Genomic DNA, 24485 nt, shown 5'->3' with positions numbered 1-24485 from the left:
CAGACACATGTTATTTAAAATTACAGTTATAATACTCATTAACCAATATTTAAAAATACTCCCCTTTTGGAAGGATTTTCTACCTCATAAATTCTCAAAACTGCTCCTAAGTCTTCTACTAATCCAGTAGAGGGATATTTGTTCATTTACTGTAGAGGGCAGGGATTTTGTACAATACATGTTTTGATACCCATTTTAATATTTAAAAAGTTCTCTACGTGGAAAAACTCTAAGACACTGCTATGTTCATAAACGTTCAAAGACACAATCACCAATCATTTAAGAAAATCAAAAGGATAACCCATTCTATTCAGTTTAACTTTAAAAAGTAAAACATAGTTTAAAAAAAAATTACATTACCTGTGCCCGCTTCTCCATGTCCTGACAAGTACCTAATTGTTCTTCCATGGCAGCTCTGATTTGCCTCGCTTCATATTCTAACTGCCTTCTTGTCATGTCTGTTTGCAAGGAGAACTGGAATCCAAACACGGAAAAGACATTTTAGCAAGCAATTCTGGATAAAAACTATCCTGAACAAATGCAGAACAATTAATTTCATACTGGTACTTCATAAATCTAGACAAAAACTGAACACTGGGCCTAAAATAAAATTTTATTGGTTATCAACAAGGATACATACTAGTATCCAACGGCTAGCTTTTTTCCTGTAAATCACGTAAGCTGTCTAAACAAAAGACCACACCACAACATGCAAGGAGGATTCAGACACCAAAATATGTAAATCAGCATACCACTAGAAGACTTATTTATTCTGCAAGCTTTCTAAGTATGAAAAAAAAAAACTTCTATGTACATATTAATCAACCACTGCTAATACAGGTACTTTTACTACAGTATTGTTAGATGCAGTAGATTATCAAGCTCATACCCCAAGAATAAAACATATTAAGTAGATTTGGGGTCTAGAGGTGAAATATAAGTATTAATTAATGCTGTAACATGGGGCCTACAGGCCTGTGATATAATCAGCTTAGTCGCACAAGGCCGTAGGCATGAAACAGTTTGGCAAGACTAAAGTAACCTTGTACCAGTAAAGGGTAATATTAAAGTAAAAGATGGGGTACGTGCTGATGTTCTGGAAACTATGAAGCAACAGACCTGAAAATATGCTGCAATGTGCCAGTTAATACCACAAGATGCCAAACAGTAACATTTTGGGGGATTCTGTAATAACCTCTAGTTGCTATGGTAACTTTCTGACAGAGATGTTAATGAGAATGAGGGAAACTAAGGAGACAGCCAATAAGAAATGGGGCATTCCTAAATTAGTGGGGTGTGGAAGTATGGATAAGAGAAAAGGAGTTGGAACCCTTATGCATATGCATGAACCTTAGCAGGCATATGCATAACTCAGGATAAAAAGGTGTTTCCCATCCTCTGTGCCAGGGGAAGAGGAGTGGGAGGGAAGGGTGCCAAGGGGGAGAGCCAGGATGACAACCACAGGAGGAGGAGGAGGAAGATAATGACTGCCACTCCACGGTCCCCCAGCAGGACCTGCGAGATGTGAGTAATGCCAGTCATAGGGCTCAACCCTTTACACAATCTGTCTGTCTGTTATTGTATTTCAATGGTTGCAGGATTGTTTATCTGCTTAGTGGATTTGTTGATAAATTGCAATGGTTTCTCATGTGCTTCTAGGGACTCTTATTCTAATGATAATGATACCAATATTCCTAATGCAGTAGCACTCAAGTGACTGAACATTTATTGACCACTGTGCTCTAAAAGATCAATATTGGTAATGGATTAGTCAATCACCAATCCATTAATAAAGTTACAGGTGGTCCCACACAGCATATTGTCTAGGGCATCAAGCAAGTCTAGTTTTAAACATCTTCATGTAGACTTAAAAGTACTGTTCTTTTGAAAATTAATAGACAAAAAATAAAAGCCTGCAAGAAAAATCAATTTAATCATAGAATCATAGAACTGGAAGGGACCTCAAGATGTCATCTAGTCCAGTCCCTTACACTCATGGCAGGACTAAGTATTATCTAGACCACTCCTGACAGATGTTTGTCTAACATGGTCTTTAAAATCTCCAATGATAGAAATTCCACAACCTCCCTAGGCAATTTATTTCACGCTGACAGGAAGTTTTTCTTAATGTCTAACCTAAACCTATCTTGCTGCAATTTAAGCCCATTGCTTTTCTTCTTCCTCTTTTACATACTTGAAAACAGTTAAGTTATCATGTCCCCTCTCAGTCTTCTCTTTTCCAGACTAAACAAACCCAATTTTTTCAATCTTCCCTCATAGGTCATGTTTTCTAGAACTTTAATCATTTCTGTCGCTCTTCTCTGGAAAATTTGTCCACATCCTTCCTAAAATGTGGTGCCCAGAACTGGACACAATACCCCAGTTGAGGCCTAATCAACACTGAGTAGAGCGGAAGAATTAGAATCATAGAATATCAGGGTTGGAAGGGACCTCAGGAGGTCATCTAGTCCAACCCCCTGCTCAAAGCAGGACCAATCCCCAATTAAATCATCCCAGCCAGGGCTTTGTCAAGCCTGACCTTAAAAACTTCTAAGGAAGGAGATTCTACCACCTCCCTAGGTAATGCATTCCAGTGTTTCACCACCCTCCTAGTGAAGAAGTTTTTCCTAATATCCAACCTAAACTTCCCCCACTGCAACTTGAGACCATTACTCCTTGTCCTGTCCTCTTCTACCACTGAGAATAGTCTAGAACCATCCTCTCTGGAACCACCTCTCAGGTAGTTGAAAGCAGCTATCAAATCCCCTCTCATTCTTCTCTTCTGCAGACTAAACAATCCCAGTTCCCTCAGCCTCTCCTCATAACTCATGTGTTCCAGACCCCTAATCATTTTTGTTGCCCTTCGCTGGACTCTCTCCAATGTATCCACATCCTTCTTGTAGTGTGGGGCCCAAAACTAGACACAGTACTCCAGATGAGGCCTCACCAATGTCGAATAGAGGGGAACGATCACGTCCCTCGATCTGCTCGCTATGCCCCTACTTATACATCCCAAAGTGCCATTGGCCTTCTTGGCAACAAGGGCACACTGCTAACTCATATCCAGCTTCTCGTCCACTGTCACCTCTAGGTCCTTTTCCGCAGAACTGCTGCCTAGCCATTCGGTCCCTAGTCTGTAGCTGTACATTGGGTTCTTCCATCCTAAGTGCAGGACCCTGCACTTGTCCTTATTGAACCTCATCAAATTTCTTTTGGCCCAATCCTCCAATTTGTTTAGGTCCCTCTGTATCCTATCCCTGCCCTCCAGCGTATCTACCACTCCTCCCAGTTTAGTATCATCCGCAAATTTGCTGAGGGTGCAATCCACACCATCCTCCAGATCATTTAAGATATTGAACAAAACCGGCCCAAGGACCGACCCCTGGGGCACTCCACTTGATACCGGCTGCCAACTAGACATGGAGCCATTGATCACTACCCGTTGAGCCCGACAATCTAGCCAGCTTTCTACCCACCTTATAGTGCATTCATCCAGCCCGTACTACTTTAACTTGCTGGCAAGAATACTGTGGGAGACCGTGTCAAAAGCTTTGCTAAAGTCAAGAAACAATACATCCACTGCTTTCCCTTCGTCCACAGAACCAGTAATCTCATCATAGAAGGCGATTAGATTAGTCAGGCATGACCTTCCCTTGGTGAATCCATGCTGACTGTTCCTGATCACTTTCCTCTCATGTAAGTGCTTCAGGATTGATTCCTTGAGGACCCTGCTCCATGATTTTTCCGGGGACTGAGGTGAGGCTGACTGGCCTGTAGTTCCCAGGATCCTCCTTCTTCCCTTTTTTAAAGATTGGCACTACATTAGCCTTTTTCCAGTCATCTGGGACTTCCCCCGTTCGCCACGAGTTTTCAAAGATAATGGCCAATGGCTCTGCAATCACAGCCGCCAATTCCTTTACTTCTCGTGTCTTGCTTACGACACTCCTCCTAATACATCCGAGAAGGATGTTCACTTTTTTTTGCAACAGCGTTACACTGTTGACTCATATTTAGTTTGTGGTCCACTATGACCTCCAGATCCCTTTCTGCAGTACTCCTTCCTAGTCAGTCATTTCCCATTTTGTATGTGTACAACTGATTGTTCCTTTCTAAATGGAGTATTTTGCATTTGTCCTTATTGAATTTCATTGTATTTACTTCAGACCGTTTCTCCAGTTTGTCCAGATCATTTTGAATTTTAATCCCATCCTCCAAAGCACTTGCAACCCCTCCCATCTTGCTATCATCCACAAACTTTATAAGTGTACGCCGTATCCCATTATCTAAACCACTGATGAAGATGTTGAACGGAACTGGACCCAGAACTTATCCCTGCAGGACCCCACTCATTATGCATTTCCAGTATGACTGTGAACCACAGATGATTACTCTCTGGGAACAGTTTTCCAACCAGCTTTGCATCCATCTTATAGTAGCTCCATCTAGGTTGCATTTCCCTAGTTTGTTTATGAGAAGGTCATGCGAGACATTATCAAAAACTTTACTAAAAAGTCAAGATACATCACGTCTACCGCTTCCCCCTTATCCACAAGGCTTGTTATCCTGAAAGAAAGCTGTCAGGTTGGTTTGACACTATTTGTTTTTGACACATCCGTAATGATTGTTACTTATCACCTTATCTTCTAGATGTCTGCAAATTGATTGCTTAATTATTTGCTCCATTATCTTTCCAGGTACAGAAGTTAAGATGACAGGTCTGTAATTCTCTGGGATGTCCTTATTTCCCTTTTTATAGATTGGCACTATATTTGCCCTTTTCCAGTCTTCTGGAATCTCTCCTGTCTTCCATGACTTTTCAAAGATAATCGCTAATGGCTCAGCTATCTCCTCAGTCAGCTCCTTCTAGGATGCATCATGTAATGAATGAAAGGGGGTGGCGGTAGGTCCCTTTTATGAACGCCCAGCCAGCCAGTTAGCTATAAAGTACCTCTCGGTGGCTGTTCTCTGCTTGCTTTACCTGTAAAGGGTTACCAACCCCACAGGTAAAAGAAAAGGAGTGGGCACCCAACCAAAAAAGAGCCAATGGGAAGGCTAGAACTTTTTAAAATGGAAAAAAACCTTCCACTTTGTCTGTTATTCTTCAGAGAAGGAGATACGGAGCAGCAATGCTATAAGCAGGAATGCTGTGTAAGACTTGAACCAGGTATGAAAATTAATCTTCCATACCAAGAAAAAATCATTGGACAGGGAATGTTTAAATAGACACAATCAGGTTTATTTCTTTATTTTGGCTTGTGGATCTCCTGTGTACTGACTCCAGATACTTTTGTTTTGCTTGTAACCTTTAAGCTGAACCCCCAAGAAAGCTATTTTGGGTGCTTAATTTTTGGAATTGCTCCTTTAAAATCTAGCAAAAGCCTAAGTTCCAGATGCATTTTCTTCCCTTTTCTTTTTAATAAAATTTACCTTTTTTAAGAACAGAATTGGATTTTTGGTGTCCTAAGAGGTTTGTGCATATGTTGTTTAATTAGCTGGTGGCAATAGCTAATTTCCTTTGTTTCTTTCTCAGCTCTTCCCCAGAGGGGGCTGAAAGGGCTTGAGGGTACCCCACAGGGAGGAATTCCCAAGTGCTCCTTCCTGGGTTCAAGAGCTTTTTTTGCATTTGGGTGGTGGCAGCGTTTACTAAGCCAAGGTCAGAGAAAAGTTGTAACCTTGGGAGTGTAATACAAGCCTGGAGTGGCAAGTATTAATTTTTAAAATCCTTGTGGGCCTCCACCTTCTGCACTTGAAGTGCCAGAGTGGGGATTCAGCCTTGACACATCCCCTTCTACTAGGGAAAATAAATCTTTGAAGAGGGATAATGGGGTATACAAGGGAAGTTTTGCATGTCCAGGATTAGAGTAAATCAGGGTACTGAGTGTTGAACTAGGGATAACCTACAGTCGGCATCAAGGGTCCCAGCCTTTGGTGGATCCCCCAGGACCTCTGGGTTCTGGGTGGAACCCTGAAGCATTAAGCATGGTGGAAGATAGAAACAAACCTTGCTTCTTGATGGGATAACCGCCCCATACCACATTATTAAGGAGATCCTGGAGAAGTTCCCTATCCCACAAACTTCACTGGGTATTTCTGTGGACAGATATGTCCTAGGCTCCTGATTTTAGCATTTTAACATATAGCTTTTTAAAAATATGGCACTGGGCAGAAATTTGGTATATAATTTGCCTATTTACACATTATAAAAAACTAAAAAATAACAACCTGTACTTGCTTGAGATGTATCTCAAAACTTTATATTTGCCAAATTTAGGTTTACATTCCATCTCATACGTTGCACATACACTTTGGCCTCTCTTCAATTCTTTTTCTTCAGTGTATCTCAGATTTATCCTAACTCCAGGATATTGGAATGTGTTGGAATTCTTTTCCCTAGGGCATTCATATAGTTTTAAATGATAATTTTAGAGCCAAATTTAAAATTTACTTTTCTAATCTTTTAATACAATGTTATTTATTGTCATGTGCCATATATTTTATTTATTTGCCTGAAGGGAAGAAATATTTTTTCCACAGAACAAACTTCACTATACATGAAGCTTCATTAAAAAAATAATCAGACTACACAGAGGTTTTCAACCGTACACAAATATATCATACATTTAAATGTATATAATTAGGGCTGTCAATTAATCACAGTTAACTCATGTGATTAACTCAAAAAATTAATTGCAGTTTTAATTGCATTGTTAAATAGAATACCAATTGAAATTTATTACATATTTTTGGATGTTATTCTACATTTTCAAATATATTGATTTCAATTACAACACAGAATACAAAATGTATACCTCTCACTTTATATTATTTTTATTACAAATATTTGCAGTATAAAAATGATAAAAAAAAGAAACAGTATTTTTCAATTAATCTCATAAGTACTTTAGTGCAATCTCTTTATCGTGAAAGTGCAACTTTTATAAATGTAGATTTTTTGTTACGTAACTGCACTCAAAAACAAAATAATGTAAAACTTTAGAGCCTACAAGTTCACTCAGTCCTACTTCTCATTCAGCCAATTGCTAAGACAAACAAGTATGTTTACATTTACGGGAGACAATGCTGCCCTCTTCTTGTTTACAATGTCACCTGAAAGTGAGAACAGGCGTTTGCATGGGACTTTTGTAGCTGGCATTGCAAGCTATTTTCATACCAGATATGCTAAACATTTGTATGCCCCTTCATGCTTTAGCCATCATTCCAGAGGACATGCTTCCATGCTGATGACACTTGTTAAAAAAAGAATGTATTAATTAAATTTGTGACTGTACTCTTTGGGGGAGAATTGTATGTCTCCATCTCTATTTTACCCACATTCTGCCATATATTTCATGTTATAGTAGTCTCAGACGACGACTCAGCACATGTTCTTCATTTTAAGAACACTTTTGCTGCAGATTTCACAAAGCGCAAAGAAGATAACAATGTGAGATTTCTAAAGATAGCAACAGGACTTGACGCAAGGTTTAAGAATCTGAAGTGCCCTCCAAAATCTGAGAGGAACAAGATGTGGAACATGCTTTCAGAAGTCAAAAGAGCAACACTCCAATGCGGTACCTACGGAACCCAAACCATCAAAATCAACCTCCTGTTGGTGCCATCTGACTCAGATGATGAAAATGAACATGTGTCAGTCTGCACTGTTTGGATAGTTATTGAGCAGAACCCGTCATCATCATGGACACGTGTCCTCTGGAATGGTGGTCGAAGCATGAAGAGGCATATGACTTTTAAGCATCTCTGGCACGTAAAAATATTGCAATGCCAGCTACAACAATGCCATGCGAATGCCTGTTCTCACTTTCAGGTGACACTGTAAAAAAGAAGTGGGCAGCATTATCTCCCACTAATGTAACAAGCTTGTTTGAGCGATTGGCTGAATAAGAAGTAGAACTGAGTGGATTTGTAGGCTCTGAAGTTTTACATTGTTTTATTTTTGAATGCAGTTTTTTTTTTTGTACATAATTCTACATTTGTAAGTTCAACTTTCATGATAAAGGGACTGCACTACAGTACTTGTATTAGGTGAATTGAAAAATACATTTTCTTTTGTTTCTTACAGTGCAAATAAGGCCTGGGTAGAGACTGTTGAATCGTGGAAGTCAACGAATGGCTACGCAGGTGGTGTCAGAGAGAAGGCTTTGGAGTCTTTGACCATGGGATGGTGTTCCAAGAAGGAAGAGTGCTAGGCAGAGACAGGCTTCACCTAACGAAGAGAGGGAAGAGCATCTTTGGAAGCAGGCTGTCTAACCTAGTGAGGAGGACTTTAAACTAGGTTGACTGGGGGAAGGAGACAAAAGCCCTGAGGTAAGTGGGGATATGGGATACCGGGAGGAAGCACGAGCAGGAGAACACGAAAGGGGAGGGCTCCTGCCTCATACTAAGAAAGGAGGACACACAGCAAGTTATCTCAAGTGCCTATACACAAATGCAAGAAGCCTGGGAAACAAGCAGGGAGAACTGGAAGTCCTGGCACAGTCAAGGAATTATGATGTGATTGGAATAAAAGAGACTTGGTGGGATAACTCACATGACTGGAGTACTGTCATGGATGAATATAAACTGTTCAGGAAGGACAGGCAGGGCAGAAAAGGTGGGGGAGTTGCATTGTATGTAAGAGAGCAGTATGACTGCTCAGAGCTCCGGTATGAAACTGCAGAAAAACCTGAGTGTCTTTGGATTAAGTTTAGAAGCGTGAGCAACAAGGGTGATGTTGTGGTGGGAGTCTGCTATAGACCACCGTATCAGGGGGGTGAGGTGGATGAGACTTTCTTCCAGAAACCAACGGAAGTTACTAGATAGCAGGCCCTGGTTCTCATGGCAGACTTCAACCACCCTGATATCTGCTGGGAGAGCAATACAGCGGTGCACAGACAATCCAAGAAGTTTTTGGAAAGTGTAGGGGACGATTTCCTGGTGCAAGTGCTGGAGGAACCAACTAGGGGCAGAGCTCTTCTTGACCTGCTTCTCACAAACCAGGAAGAATTAGTAGGGGAAGCAAAAGTGGATGGGAACCTGGGAGACAGTGACCATGAGATGGTTGAGTTCAGGATCCTGACACAGGGAAGAAAGGAGAGCAGCAGAATACGGACCCTGGACTTCAGAAAAGCAGATTTTGACAACCACAGGGAACTGATGGGCAGCATCCTCTGGGAGAATAACATAGGGGGGGAAGGAGTCTAGGAGAGCTGGCTGTATTTTAAAGAATCCTTATTGAGGTTACAGGGACAAACCATCCCGATGTGTAGAAAGAACAGTAAATATGGCAGGCGACCAGCTTGGCTTAACAGTGAAATCCTTGCTGATCTTAAACATAAAAAAGAGGCTTACAAGAAGTGGAAGATTGGACAAATGACCAGGGAAGAGTATAAAGATATTGCTCGGGCATGCAGGAGTGAAATCAGGAAGGCCAAATCACACCTGGAGGTGCAGCTAGCAAGAGAAGGTAAGAGTAACAAGAAGGGTTTCTTCAGGTATGTTAGCAACAAGAAGAAAGTTAAGGAAAGTGTGGGCCCCTTACTGAATGAGGGAGGCAACCTAGTGACAGAGGACGTGGAAAAACCTAATGTACTCAATGCTTTTTTTGCCTCTGTCTTCACGAACCAGGTCAGCTTCCAGACTGCTGCACTGGGCAGCACAGCATGGGGAGGAGCTGACCAGCCCTCTGTGAAGAAAGAAGTGGTTCTGGACTATTTAGAAAAGCTGGACGAGCACAAGTCCATGGGGCTGGATGCACTGCATCCGAGAGTGCTAAAGGAGTTGGCGGATGTGACTGCAGAGCCATTGGCCATTATCTTTGAAAACTCATGGCAATCGGGGGAGGTCCCGGATGACTGGAAAAAGGCTAATGTAGTGCCCATCTTTTAAAAAGGAAGAAGCAGGATCCTGGGAACTACAGGCCAGTCAGCCTCACCTCAGTCCCTGGAAAAATCATGGAGCAGGTCCTCAAGGAAACAATCCTGAAGCACTTACATGAGAGAAAAGTGATCAGGAACAGTCAGCATGGATTCACCAAGGGCAAGTCATGCCTGACTAATCTAATTGCCTTCTATGACGAGATAACTGGCTCTCTGGATGAGGGGAAAGCGGTGGAAGTGTTGTTCCTTGACTTTAGCAAAGCTTTTGACACGGTCTCCCATGGTATTCTTGCCAGCAAGTTAAAAAAGTATGGGCTGGATGAATGGACTATAAGGTGGATCGAAAGCTGGCTAGATTGTCGGGCTCAGCGGGTAGTGATCAATGGCTCCATGTCTAGTTGGCAGCCGGTATCAAGTGGAGTGCCCCAAGGGTCAGTCCTTGGGCCAGTTTTGTTCAATATCTTCATTAATGATCTGGAGGATGGTGTGGATTGCACCCTCAGCAAGTTTGCAGATGACACTAAACTGTGAGGAGAGGCAGATATGTTGGAGAGTAGGGATAGGATACAGAGGACCCTAGACAAATTAGAGGATTGGGCCAAAAGAAATCTGATGAGGATCAACAAGGACAAGTGCAGAGTCCTGCACTTAGGACGGAAGAATCCCATGCACCGCTTCAGACTAGGAACCGAATGGTTCGGCAGCAGTTCTGCAGAAAAGGACCTAGAGGTGACAATGGACGAGAAGCTGGATATGAGTCAACAGTGTGCCATTGTTGCTAAGAAGGCTCAGGCCAGGGTGGAGCTGGGAGCAGAGAGGGGCTGGATGGTGCTCCCTCCCCTCCCCCACATAGGGGCTGGCCCAGGCCCTGCTGCACCCCATTGAACATTCCTCTGTGTTCCCTACAGGGGTGAGCCCCACCGTTTGGGGACCACTGGGCATTGTTGTGGATCACAAATTGAATATGAGTCAATATGTGATGAAGCTGCAAAAAAAAAAGACTAACATTCTAGGGTGTATCAACTGGAGTGTCGAATGTAACACACAGGAGGTAACTCCACTGATCTACTCAGCCCTGGTGAAGCCTCAGCTGCAATACTGTCTCCAGTTCTGGGTTCCATACTTTAAGAAAGATGTGGACAAATTGGAGAAAGTCCAGAAGAGAGCTATAGAAATGATGAAATGTTTAGAAAACATGACCTACGAAGAAAGATTAAAAAAGCTTGGTATGTTGAATATTGAGAAAAGAGGACTAAGTGGGGGGAACTGATAACAGTCTTCATATATGTTAAGGGCTATTATAATAAGGACGGTGATCAATTGTTCTCCATGTCCATTGAAGGTAGGACAAGAAGTAATGGGCTTATTCTGCAGTAAGGGAGATTTAGGTTAGACAGAAGGAAAAACTTTCTATCTATAAAGATAGCTAAACATTGGAACAGGCTTCCAAGGAAGGTTGTGGAATTCCTGTCATTGGAGATTTTTTGAGAAAAGGTCAGACAAACACCTGTCAGGGATAGTCTAGATATATTTGGCCCGGCTTCAGTGCAGGGGTCTGGACTAGGTGACCTCTTGAGGTCCCTTTCTGACCTACATTTCTATGATTCAAAACTGTTTTGTTCAAATGTGATACAATTGGCATAATATGACATGTGTCTTTACCCTTACATATGTACTGTTAAAACTGTTTCAGAAAAGTTTATTAATACAGTACATGTTTCCTGCTAAAGTCCTCAGCCTTAATTATTCATAGTAAAAAAGTCAGTGTTGCTGTAGTATTTTTTTCATTCCCATTTATGGTGCTGCAGGTGACAAAGCGAAGTCCCAGAGGGTCAGCTGCATCTGCAAAATCTATACCCATATTTCACTACTGAAGCTGTATTTTTGGCTAACATAATACTGCTTCTCAAAGTTAAAGAAAATTCTGAAGCTGCTAGAAATTAAGGACTTTGATGTAGAACGTCAAAAGAGTAAAAATAGCATATTTTAATTAACACAGCATGAGATTTCACCATGTTCCTCCCTATGAGGGGGACTTCTTGCATGGATTTTTCCTTGTAAAGTGACATTTGAAAGCAGGCAATTGCTGGTATTAGTGCAATTATATTATTTAAACAGAATATTTGATATTTATTTGGAGCATAGGAAACACTCTTTTCACAAAAAAAGAATTTTAACTAGTTTATAAAATATACAGAGCATCAAAATGCACATCACAGCACCAGTTACATGAGACAATAAGCTGCTATGGTAGATACTTACATTTTCAGTAAGAGGGAGACTATCTATCCTCTTAGTCAAGTTCTGAAGCTGAGCATAATACCAGTCCTTTTCTTTCTCTTCCTTTTCAAGCTCAGCCAGCAATAGAGATCTATTAAAAAAACAAAATCAGTAAGTTTCCATTAACAATTATAAATAAGGCTGCGAGTTTGTCATGGATTCTGTGACTTTCCGTGACCCTTTGACTTCTGCAGCAGCCGGTACGCCTGGCCCGGGGGCAGCTCAGGGATGTGGCAGGCTCTGGGAGGTGCTTGCCTCGGGGAGCTTCCCAGAAGTGGCAACATCCGCCTGGCTCAGCTCCTGGGCGGAGGCATGGCCATGCAGCTCTGCGCGCTCCCTCAGCCTGCAGGCACCGTCCCCCGCCACTCCCATTGGCCGCGGTTCCCAGCAACGGTAGCTGCGAAGCCGGCGATCTCAGCAGAGGCAGCGCACAGAGCTGCCTGGCTACACCTCCGCCTAGGAGCTGAGCAAGGTAGACGTCCCCACTTCCCGGGAAGTGTGGCGCTAAGTAGGGAGCCTGCCGGCCCAGTCAAACCCCCCACCCCCAGCACGAGCGGGGGTCCTGGGCTGTGCATTGCCACCTGCACCCCTCCAGCACCAGCGGGGGTCCTGGGCCGTCCTCCCTCTCCCCGAGTCCCTGCAGCACCCCCAGGCCAGTCCCCACAAGATTTAGTCAGGGGTATATAGTAGAAGTCATGTACAGGTCATGGGTTGTAAATTTTTGTTTACTGCCCCTGACCTGTCCATAACTTTTACTAAAAATACCCGTGACTAAAACATAGCCTTAATTATAAATATGGCAGCAAATACACAGTAAACCTTGATATATACATAAAGTGTCAAATTGAAAAGATGAGACTTGGTGATGAAGGAACTGAACGAGAAGTTCAGAGACCTGTGTTCTGTTCTTCAGTCCCTGGCTCTGCTGTGTGACTTTTGGCAAATCATTGGAAATGCTCTGTGCCTTAAGTTCCACTGTAAAATGGAAGTAGAATACCTCTCTTTCTTTGTAAAAGCACGGTGAAATCCACAGATGAGAAGCATTATATGAAAGGTAAGTATTATTAGATCTGTGCTAATTTACATCCTGTGCAATCCATTTTAGACCATTTTATTTTCTCTTTTTGGTGGTATACTTCTCCCAATGTAGCAAACTAATTACCTTTTTAAAAAATAAGATACTAGCACTAAAAGAAAATCTATATACCTCAATCCTCCATTATAGCAAAGTCCCCAAAATATTTGCTGTCTCTGTACTATCCTGTTGTCTCCTCCCTCCCATTCCAAATGATGGATTCAAAATCAAATAAATTGATTAAATGGTGATTACAGACCATTTCTTTTACATTTATAAGTATTTATAATGAGTTAATAAATTATAGATATTTACAAGCATGTTACAGACATGAGTAGTATGTGTTATAGATGGTTATAAGCACAATCTATAAAATTGATCACCCATTTATTAAGTTCTCTTTATTATTCTTTTTATGAAATATAATTTTATTCCAATATAAACTGTGACTATTTTCTTTACTGCAATTCCCTATAGTTATTATATGGTACAGGCATACAAAAATAATAATTTCAAGGCCCTGATCCTACAACTAGATCCATACAGGCAGACCCCACTTCGATACAAACCTCCACCGAAATCAGTCTCTTCTAAAAATCTACTACCGATAGTTTCTTCTAAAAGTCTCTCCTGTTATTACTTTTCCCTTCTGAAATGCTCATATTGCTCTTTGACAGACATTAGAGAAAAGGAAAAAGATAATTGTAGGTCCAAGTAAATCTGTCTAGTAGACATTTCAGATGAATCATTGCTCCAATAGGTAGGGTTTTCTCAATCTAAGTTCCTATAAACATATTGCAGTGGTTCCCAAACAACCAGTGAACCCCTTTCACTAAAATATCAAGTCTTGCGAACCCCCTCTAAAAATCAATATTTCCAGGTATTTTCTCCTTTACCTGAGTATAAATTATAAAAGCAGTGATCTTGGAAATATAAAATTTGTTTTTATGCCATGCTTATTACCCACTATTTATTATTAATTATTATTTATCGTTACAGTATTTTTATTACATTATGCAAATGGCAACACTCATCCAAGATCTCACTTTTGTAGCTTGCATCACTTTGAATAAGCCTGTTATAAGACAAGGCTCCTATGTTTCATCCAGGAGTATCAGATGTGAAACAGCATGAAGGTATTTAAGAAGCCAACTCAAAGAGTTCCTCCTATACAAGCATTCAGGTCTGGAGCAGTCCAGGCAAACAACGCACATTACAACAAAGCTTAAACTTGTTCTTCATAATAATTTTAAAAACAATACTAGCTGCCTATTTAATTTTAAAAACAGCAAAAAATATCCACATCCCTTTCCATTTCTTTAAGGAGTCTTGAAGTTTAAATCTCCTCAGTGTGATTGATGTGCTTGCTTTGATTTGCTTAGCTCTTGGAAGTCCAGGGGCTCTGGGCTGCTGGCCCCATGCTACCTGGGGTCCCTAGAGACAACTCTGTCCGCCATTAGAGAATTTTTTTCCGGAGAACAACCTGTAACATTTTGCGAACCCCAGTTTGGGAACCACTGACATATTGTTAACTTTATCCAAATAGTAATGGATATAACCTTCCCTAATATAGCAACTATTCAGAATTCACTACTTAACGTTTCAGTATATCTAGACAACTGGACAAAAAACTCTCCAGGTGATTTATTTTAAAGCATTAAGTGAATACAGTATTCATAAAAAGGTACTGGACTGAAAAGCCTGAGAACTGAAGTCAGCTATTTAACAATAGGATAGGACGTTAACATATTAATTTGCCTGTTATTTTCCTTTCCCTAGCCTGTCTCTTTCTCTCTCTGTCCTTAGACTGTGAACTCTCTGGACAGGACCCATGTTCCTTCTTGAATCTTTGTCAAGCACAGAGCACAGTGCGCGCACTACCATAAACAAATGTTTTTAAACCGAACAGATAGCAGTTAGTACAAGCTCCTTCTACTACCCTGCCAATGTTTCCATGCTGACCTGGACCTGATTAAGCTTCCAAGCCTAAGGACTAATTTAGAACAGTGTTCAACCTATGTTTTAAAATAGTTATGCTTGGTATTCACCACACTGGCAAACTGTTTAAAACCTGCTTTGCTGACAAACTCAATATTAATTACAGAAAGAACCTTAGCCACAAGTTACCTTAACTGGACTCAGAATGGAAGCTTTGCAATGGTATCTAGATCACATTATTAATTCCCTAACTATCTCCTGCTGTTGTTTTCTAATTCATGGATACTTTGGTGAAACGGAGAACAATACCTACTATGGAAATGGCAAGCTTTAAAATATCTGAGAAAACAACAGGAGCCTAGTTATTTTGGATCTTTTTTAATGGCCTATATAACAAGGATTATCTGGAATTCCCAAATCTAGCATAAAGACATCCATCAAAAATGAATTGTAACCTTAATGACAGCCGTATTAGTCTTAAAATAGATTAACGTGCAGCACACTATTCACCTAGCTGTTTTCCCCCTCATTTTAGACCCAAAAGACTGGGGCGCTGAATATATTTAAACATGAACCTGATGAAATCTCTTTCCATATCACATTGTTGTAGTTTCAGTTAAGCTAAACCAGAATTGCTCACACAATAACACGAAGATAGATAAGACTACATATTTAGACAGACAGGTTTTATACTCGGATTAGTGAGGAAAAGACAAAAGAGGGTACTTATTCTAGTGTTGCAGGAAGGAACAGAGGTGACAGTTGTGAAGTGAGATCTACAAAGGTGCAATTAATTCTGTCTTTAAAAGCAATTTTTATTTTTAAAAAAAATTTCTGCAAGTGGGATTCAGATAATTCTCAACTACTGCTGACTATAGATACATTAAGAATGCAAACAAAAAGATTACCTGATTCGGTCTACAGACATCAAATTATTTGTAGTAAAAAATGTGTGTGTAGAAGATATACTGTTTTTAGAATCTGCTTGAAGATTTATCCACTGATGTTTCTTATTGACAAGAGAGAAAGATTAACAAAACAAATGATGGAAAGCAAAAAAGGGAGGCTAACGCCCAAACAAAATAAAGGAGAGAATAAAGATGATGTACAGGGGGAACAACAGCTCCTACACAAGTAGTAGCTATGTCCCCTTAAATCCTAAAAGATGGTTCAAACAAGATTTGGAATTCTGTACGCTAAAATGCAGACATCAAATAGTGCACACAGGTTGTTAAAACAACAAGTTAGCTTAAATGACTTCTAGTATTTGCCCCATATTTTAAAGGTTTTGATGTACTGAAGCATTTTTGAATGTCTTGCCCAGTAATCTTTTGAAATCCCAAAATTATATTATGGATTAAACATCAACGGAGGTAAGGGAAATCTCTAAAAATATTTCAGATACTAGAAACAGTTTTGTTCCCCCTTTATTGTTCTCTCTCAAAAATGGTAAAATAACTACATGATCCTCTTTGATTCAGAGGCAAAAGTTAATGAGACTTTACTAGTAATACCTTGCACGGTCTATGAAGCAACCAGCATGTAATGCTACAGAAGATACAGAACAGCTGCAAGCGCACATCATTTCTCTACCTGTCTAATCTCTGCAGAAACAGGACAAGTGCATCAAAAGCCAAGAACTCATTTAATAGGCCAATGGGCTGCCATCAAGTTAGCTTCACATTTTAAAGAACGTTTTGCTATTATTTGGATGTGATCTTCTGAGCAAGAAATCATTGTCAAAATTAAGTCTCATACTTTATGTATAAAATTTACCAATGCAGTTGAAATTGTTGATTATGCACTTGATACCATAAGAGTTCTACACTTGTGGCAAAAAGCACATTTGAACATAAAAACTATACTCTACACACAAAGATCATGTAAGGTAGACTTTATTTCATGCTTTTATATCAGGAGTCGGCAACCTTTCAGAAGTGGTGTGCCGAGTCTTCATTTATTCACTCTAATTTAAGGTTTTGCGTGCCAGTAATACATTTTAACGTTTTTAGAAGGTCTCTTTCTGTAAGTCTATGATATATAACTAAACTCTTGTTGTATGTAAAGTAAATAAGGTTTTTAAAATGTTTAAAAAGCTTCATTTAAAATTAAATTAAAATGCAGAGCTCCCCAGACAGGTGGCCACAACTTGGGCAGTGTGAGTACCACTGAAAATCAGCTTGCATGCCGCCTTTGGCACTCCTGCCATAGGTTGCCTATCCCTGTTTTATATATTACATTTGCATCACTACTCACATAACCACAGAAAATGTGAAAATGGCAGAGGTGCTTAATGACTTCTTTGTTTCAGTTTTCACCAGCGTGGACGGCATCCAGACATCTGGGAAGGCCTAGTCCGACGCGGCTGGGCTACTCCGCTCAACGTGAGTCAGAGGCCTAGAGGCTGGGGGGACTGAGGATTGCCCAACATGGGTCTAGTCTCTGCCCCTGGTTTACCTCAGTGCCGCTGTGAAGAAGGTACTTACTTAGCCTTCTTATGCCCCATAGACGGGGAGCGGTGCTGACTAGTCGAAGGCACTGGGAGGTCGCTGCGCAGCGATGCGGCGGTGCCTAGTGCTGACTCAGAGCAGCGCGCCAGAGCTGGGGTCAGCACCGACTCCATGAGAATGGCCCGGAACCTAATGTCTCTTTCTCTCTTAGTCCGCGGTTTAAACGACTTGCAAATTTTGCAGTGATCAAGGATAGGACAAGAAGCAATGGGCTTAAATTGCAGCAAGGGAGGTTTAGGTTGGACATTAGGATAAACTTCCTAACTGTTAGGGGGTGGTTAAGCACTGGAATAAATTGCCGAGGGAGGTTGTGGAGTCTCCATCATTGGAGATTTTTAAGAGCAGGTTAGACAAACACCTGTCAAGAATGGTCTAGATAATACTTAGTCCTGCCATGAGTGCAGGGGACTGGACTAGATAACCTTTCGAGGTTTCTTCCAGTTCTATGATATGATTTGAAATGTGAGGCTTTGGACATCAAAACATATTAATCCCTAGAAACGCTTCTATTGACATGAAATAAACTTCCAGCCTCTGAAATTAAATTCTTTTCAATATTTTATTGATGTCAATGTAAAAAAACAGAACTAGTATATCTGAAAAAAATATTGCAGTAGTAATATACTACTTTAAAAACTACATGGAGATTTAACTTAAAGGAAGTAGAACAAAATAGTTGTATGAAATATAAAAAATGTGCCAGATACCTATTTAAAATATAGGAGGTACAAAGATAAGAGATAAAACAAATCTGTTAATCTATAATTCATCTGGCCATTTTGAGAAGTGCGTTAAATTCACTTCCAAGCCTCCACCTCTTCCCTTTTCTTTATTAATAATGTAATGCTCATGAAAAGTGCCAGATTAAACAGCTCTGGAGACTGGAATCTGCTTATTCACAGAACAGGTACAGCATCAACCCACACAGCACCCTGCTAGCATGCCTCAACACTTAGAGGGACCACCTCTAAGAATACAACAATGAGTTAGTATCCATGCTTATTCAGTCTTAGGACTGTCTGCTGAAACTGTCAATTAGTTCCATGTATGATTATAGTTTGTATGATGTGCAACCTGTCAGAAATTGAGAGTGCGGTATCAATTCCATGCAGAGATGCATCTGATTAGCTGATTCATGAACTGAAATTTGTATCAGACACTTAGGAGGGCACTTTACCCACCTATCCAGATGCAAAGCTCCTTTTAACTTGAGAGTTTAAGGTGGAAGAATTGCTACAGATCAAAGGAAAAATATCAAAAACACAAATGTTCATCCCATTTTTGTAATTGAAGATTTGTCATATCTCTACACACAACACATTGGGCCATACTCTGTTCTCAGTTACACGTGGGCAAATTCAGTGGTGTTGCAGCAGTGCAGATGAAAGCATATCTTGGACCATTACATCCATAAATTTTTCTCAATATAAAATGTTGCTAATTTATTCCGTTATATGTTAACCCCAATGGAATAGCATAGGTAATAGCCACATAAGCTTCTTTTCTGACAAGTTAGCAGTTCCCAAGGCATGTCCATGTGGGTTCTTTCTTGCAGCACCTAGAGCTAGTGTGGAGGATAGGCACTGCCTTGTTTTTGGGAATCAATAATATCCCTCTGTTAAAAGAAAGGACAGAAACAAAACATCAACTACACTGTTTATATTATATAACTGCACATATAATAAATATTCTCAGTTATATTCTTAGGCCATAAAATGAGAAAATGAACATTAAAACAAATCCAAAATCCTAAAAATAATTTCCTATAAAAATGACTGATTTTTCACCAAGTACAGTAATTTCTGCTCAATGCCAAAAGCAAACCATGTGTCTCTTCTAAGTAGCTAATGCATAAAACATCTATGAACATGAAAAATCTTTGAAGCAAAGTAGCTTGGAAAAGCAACTTAAATTTATTAGGCAGTGATGCTTAAACTAGCAAAAGCTGGGATATACTATTAGTTTCTACTGAAAATACTGTCAGAAAGTTTCAGTCTAGTATGTAAGAAAACTGACATTAAGTTTGTTTAACCTCAGAAATACTGTAGCATAGCTAATACTTAGACTAAACACAAACTTTGTACCTTTGGAACAACTGAAGTTGCATTAAAATCCCCTAGGACAAGCAAGCATTACTGGTAGTCATTAGAAATGCCTAGTAAAGAGGCAAGTAGTGGTCAGACACAGAAAAAGGGTGAGAAAAGGTCACAGAAAACACACACACCCACTGGAAGACAGAACAGAAGGAATAAGAATACTTTATTAGACAATTTACCAGCATCTCGTCAGTCCCAGACAAGTTGTCCAGTCCAGTTCTCTGCTGATGTGTTACAGGGGTGATAAAGGCCAGGGTACTAAACTCACTAAACTAGAAAAAACAAACAGGGCTCAACCCTTACTTAACAGTTGGACATGTGCCACTGAAGGGATACTGTTTCACTCTGAAATGAGCTTTGGACAAAACAGAGAACATGTAATACAACATGAATTCTAAGCACGTGAAAGCACACATTAAAAAACATTTTACAGCTATAGCAGTGTAACTTACTTGAAAGTTGATTTTTCATCCATTTTATTTCTACTTAGTAAAAATGTGTGAATCTGGCAGGGAGTTGAGGGTTATGATGGGCATAGTGGGATGAACTTCATGGCTATAATAGGTGTGGGAACTTTTTTCTCTTTTTGGTTTTAGAAAACTGTTCTACTTGTTTTTCTTGTTTAAATTGTTTGAAACTTTTAATGTATGTCAAAGATTCATTGAACTTTCAGAAAGCTTTGGGTTTTTTAAAATTAAATAAAATACATATCTGATATTTCTATATTTAAGAATAGAAAGTTAGCATGCAAACATGTCAAACAAATTTAAAACACAAAACATAGGAAAATAAAGTTAAAAATACTTTTAGATTAGTTACATTACAGTAACTGTGGTTCTTCAAGATGTGTTCTCTTTATATAGCACACTGTTCTTGTGCATGTACCCCAGACACTTGAGTTTGGATTCTTCAGGCCAGCAGCATCCATTGGGGGCTGCACCTGTACTCTGAGGGCTGGTCTTCACTACGGGAAGATCGATGCTGCTTATTTAGCAGATCTAGTGAAGACCTGCTAAATTGAAGGCAGAGCGCTCTCTGGTCAACCGAGGTACTCCAGCTCTCTGAGGAGAGTAAAGTAAATCGGAGAGTGTCTCCCAACGACGTAGCGCAGTGAGGACACTACGGTAAGTCGACCTAAGCTACATTGACTCCAGCTATGTTATTCATGTTGCTGGAGTAGCATAAGTTAGGTCGATTTACCCTGGTAGTGAAAACAAGCCCTAAGGGTCATCGTGCCTCTAACCCAAGGGAGTAATGGCAAGGCAACCCGATCATCCCTCAGTCCCTTCACCAATGCAGAATCTAGGTGTTCTCAGACTCCACAGCAGCAGAGAAGGGGGGTGGGGTATGGAACACATCTGGATGACACATCTTGAACTACAGTTACTGTAAGGTGAATAAGTTTTTTCTTCTTTGAGTGCTTATCTATATATATATATTCATTCCACTTTTGGTCATTCATAAGCAGCAACCTAGACCACAGGACATAGGCACTAGGAATCTATTTGAACAACGATTGTAAGATGGCTCTGCCAAAATGAGCATTGGATCTTGATGTTTCTATTATGAAGTAATGTTGTGTAAGCATATGCGTATAATTCCAAGTTGCTGCCTGTCATAAATATAAAGGGAAGGATAAACCCCTTTAAAATCCCTCCTGGCCAGAGGAAAAATCCTCTCACCTGTAAAGGGTTGAGAAGCTAGGATAACCTCGCTGGCACCTGACCAAAATGACCAATGAGGAGACAAGATACTTTCAAAAGCTGTGGGGGGGAGGGGGGAGGAAAAAATAAAGGCTCTGTCTGTGTGATGCTTTTGCCGGGTAAAGAACAGGTATGGAGTCTTAGAACTTAGTAAGTAATCTAGCTAGATATAAATTAGATTATGATTTCTTTAAATGGCTGAGAAATTAAGCTGTGCTGAATAGAATGGATATTCCTATGTGTCTTTTTGTAACTTGAGGTTTTGCCTAGAGGGATTCTCTATGTTTTGCATCTTATTACCTGTAAAGTATTTACCATCCTGATTTTACAGAAGCGATTCTTTTTACTGTTTGCTTCTATTAAAATCCTTCTTTTCAGAAACTGAATGCTTTTTCATTGTTCTTAAGATCCAAGGGTTTGGGTCTGTGGTCACCGATGCAAATTGGTGAGGATTTTTACCAAACCTTCCCCAGGAAGTGGGGTGCAAGGGTTGGGAGGATTTGGGGGGCAAAGACGTTTCCAAACAATGCTTTCCTAATAAATAAACCCAGATAAAGGTTTGGTGGTGGCAGTGGAAGTCCAAAAGCAAAGGGTAAAATAGTTTGTACCTTGGGGAAGTTTTAACCTAAGCTGGTAAAAGTAAGCTTAGGAGGTTTTCATGCAGGTACCCACTTCTGTACCCTAGAGTTCAGAGTGAGGAAGGAACCTTGACATGGTGGCAGAGCGGTGGGATTAACCTGAAATCATTTTGCGATCAATTTGAGATTTTTTGAACCAGAAAAACAGATTTTAAAAGGAAATTTTTAAAATCCTTTGGGCTGCTAGAAAGCAGGTCTCCAACTGGAAATATTTGGAAGGTTTTTTTGCTTTGCTTTGGGGCCAGAGCAGAGACAAAAGGGAATTATCTTTTGTGAATTGCAGTTTTCTCTACCTAAAGGCAGAGTAGTTAACCTCCTGCAGGGAAATTCACAAGTCTTCACAGACCTGAAGTTAGTTTCTTTTTTTTTTTTTAACCTAAAAGTAACTAGAGGGGTTTTCTGTCTACTTGCCTGGAGACAAAGGTGTTAGGGTTTTTGTTTTTTTTTTTTAATTTTTTTTATTGTTGTTGGGTTGGATTTTTTTGGATTTTTCTGTAGGCTGATAATCACCATCAGAGAATATAGGTATCCTATTACAGCACAGCAAAATTTTACAAGCCAAGTTTTGTTTGTTTTATTTCTAACCCTCGGGTGTAAAGTTAATTAAAAACAGAGAGGTAAAGATGACAGACACCAAGGCACTACACAAATTGGAGTTAGCCAAACTGGAGGCAGTGAAAGAAGCAGAAAAAGCCCTAGAAGCTGCTCACAGGAGAGCTATGGAGGCAAAGGAAAAAAGAACTGGAGGCAAGGGCCAAAGAACTGGAGGAGAAGGAAAAAGAGGAAGCATGTGGAGGAAGAGAAGGAAAAAGAGAGGAAGCATGAACTGGAGATGGAGAAGGGGCAAGGGCTCAGCAAAATATACCAACAAATCCTAGCAATCCTTCTCCAGGTACCACTTCCCATCCCAGAAAGTTCCCCAGCTACAAGGCAGGCGATGATACCGAGGACTTCTTAGAAAACTTTGAAAGGGCCTGCCTTGGGTACAGCATCTCTACACACCAATACATGGTAGAGCTGAGGCCGCAGCTCAGTGGATGCATAGCTGAGGTGGCGGCTGAAATGCCTAAGGAACAAATGAACCAGTATGAACTGTTTAAAACCAAGGCGAGAGTCAGAATGGGGCTAACACCCAAGCGTGTCCCACCACACCGTTCTCCAGCAACCCACCTCGCCCCAGTGACCCGTCAGCTGGACGATGTTTTAAATGTAACGAGCCGGGGCATGTAAAGGCCAACTGTCCCAAGAACCCCAACAGATTACAATTCATTGCACTGCAATCACACCAGAGGTCCTCAGGCCCAGATACCTCCCAGATACCCTTGGAGCAGAGGGAAACTGAGTGTGGGCGGGAAGAAGGTCACCGCGTGGAGGGACACCGAAACACAAGTGTCAGCTATCCATGCTTCCTTAGTGGACCCCAATTTAATCAACCCAGAGATCCAAGTGATGATTCAACCCTTCAAGTCCAACTCTTTCAATTTGCCTACAGCCAAGTTGCCTGTCCAGTACAAGGGCTGGTCAGGAACGTGGACTTTTGCAGTCTATGATGATTATCCCATCCCCATGCTGTTGGGGGAAGACTTGGCCCATCATGTGAAGTCAGCCAAGAGGGTGGCAGCCAGACTAAACCAGCCGTCATGCCTAGCGCTGTTCCAGAGACTTCTACCAGGACCCGGTCAGAGGTGATGGACCCGGACCCCGGGCCAATGTCTGCAACAGCAGTAGTGGATCCAGTCCCAGAGACCCAGACGGAACCAGTCCCAGAACCGGAACCGGCGGAACCACCAGCACCAGACCCACTGCCAGCACTGCATCCAGTACTTGCAACCTCAACACCAGAGGGCCCCACCGAACCTGAACCAACAGCAGCCCATACCCCTACACAAGAGGCTTAGCCAGAGCCTGAACCCCAACATAGTGCCCCAGCGGAGAGCGGTTCACAGTCAACAGAAACAGACCCATCCCCTACATAGCTTCCAGAGGGACCAAGCCTAGGTCCACAATCCAATGAGGAACTGATGTCTCCAGCATCAAGGGAACAGTTCCAGACCGAACAGGAAGCAGATGAAAGCCTCCAGAGAGCTTGGACAGCGGCATGGAGCAACCCACCGCCTCTCAGCTCTTCTAATCGATCAGGTTTGTTGCAGAAAGAGGACTTTTATACAAGGAAACTCTTTCTGGTGGACACCAGGAAGACTGGCATCCTCAGAGACAGTTGGTAGTTCCAACTAAGTACTGGGCCACGCTCTTGAGCTCAACCCACGATCATCCTAGTGGCCATGCTGGGGTGAACAGGACCAAAGACCGTTTGGGGGGGTCATTCCACTGGGAGGGAATGGGAAAGGATGTTTCTACCTACGTCCGGTC

The 24485-nt window shown here is 41.0% G+C and overlaps 1 protein-coding gene across 4 annotated transcripts in view; it reads right to left on the bottom strand.

Moving 5' to 3' along the window:
- The window catches only part of APC (APC regulator of WNT signaling pathway), a 191089-nt gene that overhangs the window by 76396 nt on the left and 90208 nt on the right, over positions 1 to 24485 (bottom strand). For all 4 annotated transcript variants that reach the window (XM_084627702.1, XM_084627701.1, XM_084627704.1 and 1 more), the window contains 2 exons: positions 12138 to 12246; positions 361 to 474 (listed from right to left, as the gene is read on the bottom strand). In XM_084627702.1, the coding sequence (XP_084483828.1) occupies positions 361 to 474; positions 12138 to 12246 (223 nt within the window). The remainder of the gene's footprint in view (positions 1 to 360; positions 475 to 12137; positions 12247 to 24485) is intronic.

Source organism: Lepidochelys olivacea, assembly GCF_965140295.1.
Source record: "Lepidochelys olivacea isolate rLepOli2 genome assembly, chromosome: 5".
Classification (NCBI taxonomy): Eukaryota; Metazoa; Chordata; order Testudines; family Cheloniidae; genus Lepidochelys; species Lepidochelys olivacea.
The sequence above is the reverse complement of the archived record's forward strand: the minus strand, read 5'-3'. Positions and strand labels throughout refer to the sequence as shown.